At 45.8% G+C, this 12,762-nt stretch overlaps 1 protein-coding gene across 2 annotated transcripts in view; it reads right to left on the bottom strand.

Annotated features, from left to right (window-relative positions):
• Positions 1 to 12,762, bottom strand: part of DPYSL3 (dihydropyrimidinase like 3) — a 61,948-nt gene that overhangs the window by 28,040 nt on the left and 21,146 nt on the right. For both annotated transcript variants that reach the window (XM_082724291.1, XM_082724290.1), the window contains 2 exons: positions 4,624 to 4,712; positions 388 to 572 (listed from right to left, as the gene is read on the bottom strand). In XM_082724291.1, the coding sequence (XP_082580417.1) occupies positions 388 to 572; positions 4,624 to 4,712 (274 nt within the window). The remainder of the gene's footprint in view (positions 1 to 387; positions 573 to 4,623; positions 4,713 to 12,762) is intronic.

Here is a 12,762-nt window from a genome sequence, read left to right as displayed (position 1 = left end):
CACAGCTCTGCCTGCACCCTCTGCCCCCTCCTACCTCGGGCCCGAGCTGGAAATGCTGAAATAATGTGTAGCCCATCTCCACACTTTTCCCAGTGTCCAACCCAGAGAGGACTGCAGATTCCCCACTGGCCACACACCCAGCCATGCTCTCAGGTGGACAAGAGGGGACTGTTTTCCTGGCCATGAGCCCCATGACTCTCCTCTAGGCAACTTCAGGGAGCTGCCAGGCTCCTCACTACCACCTGTTTTCCTCAGGTCCCGTCAGGCAGAAGATCTGTATACCAAACTGACAGACATATTCAAGCTACCGCCAGAGAGCACGCGGTTAACCCGCCAGTGAAAGAGTCACTTGTTGGGACCAGGAGTGTGTAGGGCCGGGTGACTCACTGATCATGGTGGTGCCCCCTGCTAAGGCAGCCTTCGTCCCTTGGAAGAAGTCATCCACTGTGGTCATTCCCTTGTACGGCATCTGGAAGTGAGTGTGGACATCGATGCCTCCAGGGATCACCATCTTCCCATTGGCTTCGATGGTCTTCACTCCTCCAGGGACAATCAGATTGTCTCCGATTTGCCTGGTGACAGAGGAAAGCAACTGATCATTTAAAAGAGCCACTTTGAAGACAAACATAGGATTATAAAAAGTTTAGACATGGCAACTTGTACTGATTGGAGTGATCTTTGCAAGTGATTTGCAAGCTGAACAATCAAGAAATAAATGAACACAGGTGCACACCCAGAAAACAACTTCTACAGATGCAAAATGAGCTGATCTACTGCTGGGTGGAACCGTGGGTCCTAGCTTCGCGCTATAATCCTGTGGGTTGGACAATGTCTACAATATAGGTGCGTAAGAAATGTTTTTTTAAAAAAAATAGGTGTTTTGGGTATCCCTTTCATTTTGTTCTTAATCTTAGGGAAGGGTAGAAAGTAACATTTGGAAAAGGATTAAGAGAATGTAAAATAATGAACCACTAGGAGAGACTGAAGGAAGTAACGAATCTTCTAGAAACTACGTATGTGAACTTAGCTACCCTCTTTAGTGAGAGCATCTGTGTTCCTAACAAGAGGGATCTGCTGGGGTCATTTTGTACATCGGTCTTGACTCCCAACTCCACCCTTCCCTGATAACTTATCTATAAATCACAACCAAAGGCAGATCGAAAGGCAGAAGCCAAAGATGGACACACCCAGTGGTGGACATCTTAACAGAAACATCAAGAAGCAAGAAGGAAAGTGAGGGTGACCATCTGTACCAGACACACCTTTGCCCAGGAAGCTTTGGCGCATCCCTGGAAGGAAGAAAGGGGACCCAGGTGGGGAGGAAGCTGATGAGCACTCCAGAGACACACTACCTACACCAGGCAAGTGACAAAGACAACTGCTCCTGGCCAAATGTTACCTCATGAACTGCCTGATGTTGCTTGGTTTATAGGTGACTTCACACCTCTGGCTTAAATGGCCATTTAATTCTAGGGAGACTTAAGAGTCACAAGCCTCAACATTATGACTAAACACGTCCTAAGTCGGGAAGACCTGTACCCCACTACCAGTGGCATGAACACATTCCCCTTTTGTTCACAGCCAGCCCAGAAAGACTTCCTCTTGGGTGAGTAAGAAGTCCACCAGTGGCCTTCCAAAGTTTAAGCTCTGCAACTAAAATAAAGTATTCCTGACATCCCTAAGAGGTCAACTTCACCACATCCCCCCACCCCCGCCCCAGGCCATTCCAGAGCCACCACAATTCAAAACACACTGTGGAAAAAATACAGCCTCTGACTGTACCTCCATTAGAGTCCAGATACTGGCCCCTATGTTCCCATTCTTCTCCCTCCCTGATCTTCCTCAGAGGCAGATGGAGAACCAAGGCCCTGAAGAGGCAGTTACCCAGCCCGTGTGTGTGTGTGACTGCTTGTGTGTTTCCACCATCTTGAAAATGAGTAGAATACCACGTCTAAAACAGAAATCCTTCCCCCTTTTTCTCCACGGAGTCACTCAAGGTCACATGAATCCTCAACTGAAGGCTTGGCTTCCATCTCCCCTCCTTGGTCAAATCCCGACTGACAGCCGGGTCTAATAATTAAGAGCAGATCTGCCCTAGAGGAGACTATGTGGGTTCACGATCCTGGCTCTGCTAATTACTGGCTTTATGACCTTGGCCAAGTTGTTTAACCTCACTGTGTCTTAATTCCTTCCTCTGTAAAATGTAATAAAAAACGTTTCCTCCCTAGGTTTGTGGTGTAGATTAAGTGTTAGTATGCATTAAGCCCACAGAACACTGCTAGGCACAGGAAAATTCCGTAAGTGTCAGCTATGGTAATTAATAAACATGCTAATCCCACACAGCACCCTCTTCCCACCTCAAATCTCATCTACTCCACTACTTCAACTGTGGTTACTGACAGTGTCTGGTCATGTTATGTCCCTTGAATAAATACAGATATCTCAGTCCCCCTCAGAGACTGTAAGGTCTTGGGAAGGCAATGTAGGTCCCAAGGACAGCCACCAAAACATGTGACATAGTGTGGGTCTTGTGCCTTGGGCAACCACTTTCCAGACAGCAGGCATTCCATAAACATTCACAGACAGACAAACAGCCATGTAACCACTGGAGGGAATTATTTCTGTTTTCGTGCTCTGTGATTTCCGAATGTTTTTAAAGACTGAGAAAATGTCAGGACTGGATGAAGAGCCACCCTTCTCTCTACGACCGACACACACATATGTGATGGTTACATTCCTTCTATAAGTCCTTGGCAAGCGGCCTTCTCTCTTCTAGTAGAGATGGCATCTCTAGTAGCAGATGCCTGGCTCATGGCATGAAGATGGATTCTGAGCCTATGCTTAAGGCTCAACTGTTCAAAGTATTGTGATCAATTAGGGATACCCATCATGAGCTCTGAAATGAGGAAGTAGTATTAGGTACTACCTTTTGTCCATCTCTGAGAATCTCTAAATGAGGGAACTTACCATCTCCAAAGAGAGCTGATGATACACTGTAATTTTTTAGTAAGAGAAAAATATAAGATCATTTGGGGCTTATCTTTTGAAGAAATTCTTGTTTCATGTTGGTTCACTTGCCTACTGTTTCCATTTTTCCAACAGTGTTCCTGTAGGTAAGGTGACTAAACAAGAATATCTTCATTCATGCAAGTTCATTCATTCATGCAATGTACTTGATTAATATGATGATTATTACCAAGTTACTTCCTCCCTGTGCTCCTCTCTCTCCTCATCTGAGAAAAAGGTAGTAATCAAACTTGCTTCGTGGGATTGCTGGCAGATTAAAGGAAATGAGGCATGTAAAACATTTAGCCGCCACTGGCACAGGATTCACTGTCACTAAAAGGTAGCTCTTATAAAAGTCTCTCCGTGCCAAGGACTGAGTGACGTGCTCAGATACGGAACTGAACAAGACAGGGTGTTGTCTTCAGATGCTCAACACTGTCAGAACCACTGCTGACTTCGAAGAGCACAGGGGGTTTTGAAGTCTCATAGAAGGGAAACCGGCCTAGATTTGGCGGCTGACAAGGAACAGCCACCTACAGAAAGTTCTATCTAAGCCAGGGCTTCAAAGATAAGGAAAAGATCCACTATGACCAGAACCTTACACGAGCTAATGAGTTTACAAATATAAAAATAAAATGTTAACAAGGCCCGGGATGGCTGCTAGATGCACTGCATACACTGATCTTATCCAAAATCTTCTCAGGGTGGGAGCCTGTCTCGCTGTCCGTGATGAAAGGCTATGTACAGACCATACCTCTTCTACAGGTTACTCCAGAGGGAGCCTACACAGAAAGGAAATGCTACTGCACCACTTCCAGGCACCCGGTAACAAATCATTTTGTAAGGTAAGTGTACATCCCTGAAGCCTCTATTTGAAAATCTTGTCTGAGGTGTATGTCCCGTCTGTGCTCAGCCCACCCAGATTCTGCCTAAGTCACGGCTCGGTTCAAATGCCCTTTCCAGCCCCACACCATCCTCTGAAGGGATTTCTCCTTTCTGGGCATTTATCTTCACTTGAACTCCTTTGACACCAACTGTACAAGGCCTTATATTTCTAGGGTGCTGTCATTTTGTGCACATTTTTTCAATCAACTTAAGGACGACAGTCACATCTTCCACCTCTCAAAGGTGCAGAGAGTGCCCGTCAATATAGTTCACACAAGGGAGCCCGCAGCATCATTTGGTTGATCAAATTCAAATTTCTCACTTCATTCACAAGACCCATATAAATTAAGGCAAGCTCCCATTTTAAGGGATGATGGGCACCCAGAATGAAGGGTTCAAATAAAGATTCACTTTGGGGCGCCTGGGTGGCTCAGTCAGTCGAGCGTCCAACTCTTGGTTTCAGCTCAGGTCATGATCTCAGGGTACGGAGATGGAGCCCCATATAGGTTTCATGCTCAGTGGGGAGTCTGCTTGAGGAGTCTCTCTCTCTTTCTCTGCCCTTCCCCCTGTGTACCCTATCTTTCACTCTCTCAAATAAAGCCTCATTTTTAAGGAGAAGAAGAAATGAAACACAAAGAACCAAAGGTCTAGGAAGCAAAAAAGAAGCAAGCTTCTTTCTGAGCCTCTGATGAAGAGAGGAAGTACAAAAAGATAAAGGCTCTTCATACTTACTTTATTAAGCCATCTTCCATGTAAATATCAGCATAAAAGGACTGATCATCGTTGACAATTCTACCGCCCTTGATGAGAAGTCGGTCACTCTAGAAAAGAATGCAAACAGAAGTTATTCTCAGAGCTAGGAACTCAGAGAAGAAGGGTTGGCCAAGGTTTTCCCAGTTCACTGTTCTAGAGGTCTAGTAGGAACCTATTTACTTAAGACAGCTGTGTGCTCAATGCAGTAGGTGTTCAAACTGGGTATATTTGTTGGGGATCCAGTCTTTCACATTTGCCCCAAATTCAAACTATTCTACAGTTCCACCTCTTGCTCCTACAACCTACCATAGCCACTGAGAAACATCACTACCTGAAGGAAGACACTATTTGTATTATCTTTCCTGGCTAAGTAAGCAATAAATATTTAAAGCGGTATATAATACGTACGCCAGTGCCTAGCACCCTGTTGGCTCTCAATGGTGATTCTCAAAAAGGGAATTTAAGATCAGGCAGTGAAAGAGCTTTTGAAAGTCTTTATAATGACATGGGGATATTTTAAAATTTTAAAATTCAGGATATTTGCACATGTATGCACACATACACACAAGGTGGTGGAAAGTGTAGGACAAGCAGTGAAGGAAAAAAAGATAAAATAGCTCTACTGTTCTATAGTATTTAACCCAGGGTGGAGAAATTATGCAGTATTCATATTTGCTTCATTAAACTCCCATTTTTCTGAAATGTGTTTGTTGCCATTATTATGGGGAAAAATGGCCTTTCTTATAATTAAAGTCTTTTTAAAAATTATAGCTTAGATGAAGTTTGATTAAGGGATCCAACTGGAAACAATGCACATACACTCCAAGGTTATTAAGAAAATATGGGGTCGGGGCACCTATGTGGCTCAGTCATTAAGCATCTGCCTTCAGCTCAGGTCATGATCCCAGGGTCCTGGGATCAAGGCTCATGTCGAGCTCCCCTCTAGTGGGGAGTCCGCTTCTCCCTCTCCCTCTGCCCTCCCCTTCATTCGTGCTCACTCTCTTCTCATGCTGTCGATCTCTCTCAAATAAATAAGTAAAATATATTTTTACAAAAGAAAATATAAATATATAGTTCATATATTTCAGGAGGAGAGCCAATCAGAGTCAGCTTTTAATATCCCAGATTTCATTAAAAGAATGACTGGAGTTTGGATTGCAGCATGAGGGGTACACATGGCTTTACTGGATTCCTGAAGGAGAAGAGAATTTGCAGGAGCCTGGCTGAGTGGAACAACTTGAAAAGACAATGGTACATTGCATTTGTTAAAAATTCAACTGACAGACTTCAAGTCCATCCATCCTCTCATCCATCCATCCACTCATCCAGTAAGTAATTAATATGTATGACTGAATACATACAGAGGATCCTGTTTTTAATGAGTCATACCGTGCCACTGTTTCACGAAACCAAAAAGGGATACAATCAAGGAAAAAGGGATGGCAATCAAGGAAAAAGAAAGTCAATAAAACAAATAAAACAACGTAAAATTGAATCAAGGGTCACAAAGTACAGGGGAGCGAGTTTGTTTAACCAGAGGTGGAAAGAGACCTTTGTGGGGAAGATCATGTAGATGGGGCAGGGATGGAGAGCTGCAGGCAGAGGGAATAGCACGCCCTGTGGCAGAAATGAGTTTTGTTTCTCTGAAAACCGGAAAAAGATCAGTTTCAAGATGCGGAGCTCAGGGATCAAGAAGAAAAGCAGCAGAGACAAAGCGGGCAAGGCAGACAATTAGCTTTCAAAAAGGACCTCAGATTAATGGGGGAGGAAGCCCACAAACAGGCTGACTTCTGGCTTTGGAAATAAAAGGGTGTGAACAAGGCCAAAAAATGAGACTTGAAGCTAGGCATCCACACGGGTACAGCAAAGTGCCCCTTAGTTCCGCCCACTCCCGGGGATTACATGAGAGGAGATTTCATCATGCCATACTGTCAGGGGAGAGGCTCTGAACAAGGTACGGATCAATGAGGCACCAGGGAAAACACCCACGTGTGCCCAGCAAGGAAGATGTGTGAATGACATCAACTCCAAAGTCCAACTACACGTGATCCACGAGCCCCTCCTGATCTGGGATTAGTCCGTAGGCCCACCCTCATTTCCGTCATGGATGGCCTTGTGTTTCATACCACAACAAAGTAAGACGCATGTAGTTATTGTCACCTAGCAGGCTCTGTGGCCACTAAGACTTTGCCACAAAGTTCTCCCTGCCTTCTCCTGTGTTCACGTGGCTTCTGACGACCACCCTCTCCTTTGTCAAGCCTCCAGTCGAATGGCTTTCTCCTATAGGATGCATTACCTGACTTGCCAGCAAATCCCATCTGCTCCCCTTGCCATTTAGTTCAAACAAGTCTATTGCTCTCGAATAGCTGCTTTCCTGTGTTGCCTAGAGCAAACACTCCTTTGGTCTTGGGACCATGCCTCTTTTGATCTCTTTACCTTCATTCCTGGAGCCCATCCTAGACAGCTGTTAAGTTTTGGTAAAACAAATGGTTGAAGGGTGGGACACAGTAGGTTGTATCGTGTCATTATGATGGAAAGGCATCTGAGTCACAAAATGATGTGATGTGGCCAGAAAACTGGACTACTGTTTTAACAGTAATTGCAAAATTTTATGAGGCAGTCCCAGGGCTATGCTTCCCAAACTAGGGTGCACATTAGAAGAATATGGATTCCCAGGCCTGGCTCTAGGCCATGAGATGTGTACTTTATAAACTCCACAAAAGGCTCTCGTGCAGCCATCAGCCAGCCCAGCACCACGTGAGAGATTAGCACAAGAAACCCCAGTTCTGTGTGTCCCAGGCACAGTTCTGTGTGTCTAGGGAGGCAGAAGAAGCATCTCCAGCAGAAACTTCATATAATAGTCTTAGTGACTACACGGTTTTTCTCTAATAGGTCAGCGCTCTTCTGGTGTTCTTTATTTTCTTAGCAAAGAATTGAAGTAAACGGCTCCGTAGAAAGGGGCCAGCTACCGCGGGTAGCGAGCCCAGGTATGAAATATGACTACCCTCCCACCTAGGGAACATCTAGCCTCAGGAACGACTTGCATGATCATTACTTCCTTCAACAAGCATCAGATATCAGCCAAGGGGCAAAAGCTATCTCAGGCCTATGGTATGTACAAAGACATGAGCCAAGTGGAATTAGCATCACTGAGATGGCATCATTGGAAACTCTTCAAATGCTAATTAAATAAACCTTCTCTGGCTCAACAGTCAGGAATCTAAATAGATAGAGCACAGAGATGGGTTACAGGCCTGGTGTACCTTTCAGAGATAGGAGTAACAAGACTCTTGCTCTACGGACTGCTGTGGTGCTAATATTATTTCTTTTCATCAGGCAGACCAGAGATATCCAAACCTCAGTTCACAGAGTTTGAACAAATGCTGTCCCTCGAGGTCCCCAGCTTGTCCTCCACCTTTTATTAAAGAGGTTCATTAAACTACTTCGTTAATTTGAACGCTTTCCATGCATGTGGGGTCCACTACAAAGGGTAGCCTAGGCAAACCGTCCCCAGACACAGGAAAGTCTGAAAGACAGGCTGTGGGCTTGGCCTTGAAGAACAGCATAACTGCTGACCACCCCCAGGTTACATAAAACCAAACCTTACTGGTTACAAAACATGCTTGCCTGAGAGTTCACAGACCAGCCCTATAGATGAACATATGCTAGGGTTGAAAACCCACAAGACAAGCAGATCTGCCATCTGTGATTAAAAGTCATCCTCCATGATGTTAGAAAGGGCTGTTGCCTGGGGCCCTGCAGGGTTCCTCACATTCCATGCCCAGCCGCTGACAGGGTCCAACATCCATGAGCTGATGTCCAAAGAGGTGAAATGGTCTAGTCTGGACATCTAGCAATGGTGTCGTATGATCTATACAAAGAATGATGGTATTTCTAGAGCACACTGGGACCATCTGGAACCCCAAATAAAACTACTCAGAGCCTAAAATAGCCAAGGACCCTCACTGCCTTGGGTCCTGCCCTGCTGCCAAGGGCTAAGTACAGTGAGGTCCTGCAGGCCAGCAGGGTGCTAGGTATACCAGCAGACCGGGTTGGGTCCAGCTGGCTACTCCCCCGGCTGGGAAAATCAGGTGGACAACTTAACGAGGTGTGGGATCTTGAGTTAGGACTTAACCTCTCAGAACCTCAGATTTTATCAGTTCATAGTGGATAGTAATTCCTAGCTCACTTCTCAGTGTGGCTGCCAGGAATAAACGGGTGTGTGTGTGTGTGTGTGTGTGTGTGTATGCATGCCCATGTGTGGGCACATGCACATATTACAAAACTAACAAAGTAAACACTCTCGAATATTAGTTATATTGATTCCATTCAAATTATTCACAGCACTTAAAAAAGTATTTCTAAAAGCCTTAAACTAAGTATATTGAAGAGAGACTGTCCCCATTTTCCAAAGGGGGAGATGTGCACAAAGGCCAGTGACTTTCTCCAAGCGACAGAGCTAATTAGTTCCAGGTGGAAGCAAATCCACCTCTCCTACCTCTGGACCCTGGATCCACCAAACCACTGAACCACAGATCCTGAAACCTTACGACAAAGGGCTCTTTCTGACGGGGCTCTCTTTACTGTTTGCTACTGAATCTGACTGTTCCAGGGCTCAAATTGATGACCAGTTCTCTATGGAGGGTAACTTAAGGAATCCAGTAACTTTGAACCCAAAGCTTTTAAAAGCAGTGCTTTAAACCTGCTCCTTATGGCCTGGATATATTCATGCAGCTTATAAAGGGGTCTAACTTACAATCTAGGATAGCACCGGCCCTTCAGGTCTGACAGTGCACTTTCTTTTCACCCTCACTAGTGTATGGTAATGATTAGAAAAAGCAACCATAAAAAATGCAGAGATTATCAGAAAAAGGGCAAGAAGAGAGAAAAAGAAAGGAAGAGAAGGAAAAGAAGAGAGAGAGCGAAGGAAGGAGGAAGGAAGAGGGAGAGGGAGGAGAAAATAAACTCTGTGAGGAGGAATGTGGTTATGAATGGCTGGATTCAGGGCTCCTGGGTGGCTCAGTTGGTTAAGCATCTGACTCTTGATCTCAGCTCAGGTCTTGACTCAGGGTCGGGAGTTCGAGCCCCGCATTGGGCTTCACACTGGGTGTGGCGCCAAAAGAGAGGGGGAAAAAAAGCTGGATTCCAACTAGAACAGAGAATGAAAGAACAGAATCTTGAACTCGAGCCTACTGGAGATGTGGGTTCCCATTTTAGTCTTCCTCGTCTAGTCTTCAACTTAAAAGAATTTAAATCACCACTTCTGTCGATCTGAGGTAATGAGAACACGCCTCCCAGAGAAACCGGAGCCCTCTGTGGACTTCTTCCCAGTGAACAAAGTCAGCCTGAGAACAGTACTTAAGACACATCTGTTCTATACTCTGCCGACATTCCAGCTGCTCAGAATAAGAACTATAATCCTAGGAACAGAAAAGGAGAATATAAAATGAAGAATGTGTTCCAAAATCAAATATTTTGTTACCTGCGTTCAAATCACAAAGCACAGACTCTGATCCCAGTGGGGACTTGAGATCCTTTTAAAGACGAAGGTGCAGGTGGTTATTTAAAATAAAATCCCATCTGGGTAATTAAAGTTAGCTCCCTAAAAACATTCCCACTCTGAAGAATACACTGGGATGGACAGACAGCATGGATGAAATCTTGATGGGTTTTCTTCCTCTAGAGCAGCATCATTTAAAGAAGAGAGAGAAAGGGCTTTCTAAGAGAGTCTGGTTGACCCAACAGAGTATGCAGGGAAGATACTGAGCAGGACCAGAGCTCCCATCCTGGCTCTGCTGTCAAGTATGCAGCTTTAGGTGAGACACACAGACTGGAGCTTAACCTCCAGCATCAAATGCTACCACCCGTGCCTGGACAAGTGACTTGGCTTCTCCAGGCTTCCGTTACCTTGAAGGGAACAATGCTAGCCTTCTCTGAGGGCACTGGTGAGCATTATGGAGCTACTGTGTTCAGCCCTGTATAAACGCTGAAGGTATGTGAGCTCCCACCCTTTAGAGCTAGCCAGCGTAGAGTGGCCCACTCACAAAAACTCAGGAAGACCTGAACGAGCACTTGAGCAATGAAAACAGAACAGACGTTGCCAGAAAGGGAATGCCAGAGATGACAGGGCCCACACAACTCCCAGCAACTCTTCTCACTCCTGCCACCAGGAGCCGGGCTCAGCCAAGACTTCTCCTTTATTTATTTTTTTTTTCCAGACTTTATTTATTTATTTGAGAGAGAGAGCATGAGAGGGGAGTGGGTTAGAGGGAGAAGCAGACTCCCTGCCGAGCAGGGAACCCGATGTGGGGCTCGATCCCAGAACTCTGGGATCATGACCTGAGCTGAAGGCAGGTGCTTAACCAACTGAGCCATCCAGGAGTCCCAAGAATTCTCCTTTTGGGGGTGCCTGGGTGGCTCAGTGGGTTAGGCCTCTGCCTTCGGCTCAGGTCATGATCTCGGGGTCCTGGGATCGAGTCCCACATCGGGCTTTCTGCTTGGCGGGGAGCCTGCTTCCCCCTCTCTCCCTCTCTGCCTGCCTCTCTGCCTTCTTGGTCTCTCTCTGTCAGATAAATGGATAAAATCTTAAAAAAAAAAAAAAAAAAAAAGAATTCTCCTTTTAAACGCACTCCCCAGAGGACAAGTTCCCATGTGCCACCGCCCCCCACCCAGGTCATTCTTCCTCTGGAAGAGGAGATAACACAAGGAGGTAAAAATCCACTCGCTCTCTTACAGCAGTAACGGAGAGTGGAAGGCAAGATCTTAAGCCTGTCCCCAAACCCACTCTCCCTGTGCCATGTATGGATCTGTTTTTAGGACCCTCCATGACAAACAGGCCTTGGCAACAGATGGAAAGATTAAGATCTGGGAGAAGAGAGACACCTTGAATGGAAATGCAGTTTCTTGGCTCTGGGTCTCTACTGAAACTGAACACAGTTTCACAGCCTTGGCTGTCCCAGACCTCTGAAATGTGACAGACAAGTCTCAAAAACATTGTTTCACTCATCATCCAGACATACTTAAGGCCAGGTGTGCTAGGTTAACCTAGGGCACTCCCTTGAAAAACAGAGCCCACCAACCAGAATTTGTAACAGTGGGAACCACCATTTTTTGCTTTCTTTATTATGTTCTCTTTGGCCCTGGCAGGGCAGAACCCAAGGCAGGAAAAGCAGGAAAGAGGTGCTAACAATACAGTAAACAGTAGCCAGGAGAGGAGTACTACTCGGAGCCGGGTGGCCGCTCACTCCTCTGACCTTCTAGAACATCAAGGCCAGCTGCGTGCATTCTTCCCTCCCCAGAACCATGTCATCCATTTTAAAGGGGTGATTATCAGAGGGCCAGACAAGGTATGTGGCCTGCCCTGGGTCAGAGTGGAGTGGCGAATGAGCTGTGGATGGCATTGTAATCCTCGCCCCCTGATAACGGTCCCTCAGTCTTCTGCAGGGTTCCAGACACGCATCAGCACAAGTGGATAACAAGGGTGGGAGTGAGAGCACAGGGAGGGGAGACAGACAGGAGGAGCCATGAGGCTCTGTCCCAGTTGCAAGCAAGAGGGTCAGCTGGACCTATGAAGCCCAAACCTTAGACATGTGTGTGCCACTTTCACGATGGCTGACATAATCTGGTAGAGATTGTGCTGTCCTTTACATAATATTATCCTTACATAAGCGTATTTTCCAAGTAAACACTGTCTTACTCCCAGAGTACTTACTCTAAACCAGCATCACTTACCAAAAATAGACAGCCAACCTAGGAATGGATATTATAAAAACATCACTGCATTTTGGCAACATTCTGCTGCCTTCGAGGGGGTTCTAAAGGAAGAGCCCAGATCTACGTTTGTTAAAAGGCAAAGTTACCTAGTGTCAGGGAGGCGTCCAACTGAGACAAGCACTATGCTGAGCCTTCTTCCTCGAACTACTCAGGTGGTTGGAAAAAGAATCAGAAAGGGGACACAAGGCCTCACTGTGGGATTCAATGTTATCTAATGCCTTCTTACAGAACAACCTCATGTAGGACCTCAGGTAGGAATGAGGGACCTTTGCTCTTCATCAGGGACCACTGTGGGCCGACATGGGCCAGTGTGGGTCCACACGGGCTTGTCAGAAGCAAGAGCAG

Source organism: Mustela nivalis, assembly GCF_964662115.1.
Source record: "Mustela nivalis genome assembly, chromosome: 3".
In the NCBI taxonomy this organism is placed as follows: domain Eukaryota; kingdom Metazoa; phylum Chordata; class Mammalia; order Carnivora; family Mustelidae; genus Mustela; species Mustela nivalis.
The sequence above is the reverse complement of the archived record's forward strand: the minus strand, read 5'-3'. Positions and strand labels throughout refer to the sequence as shown.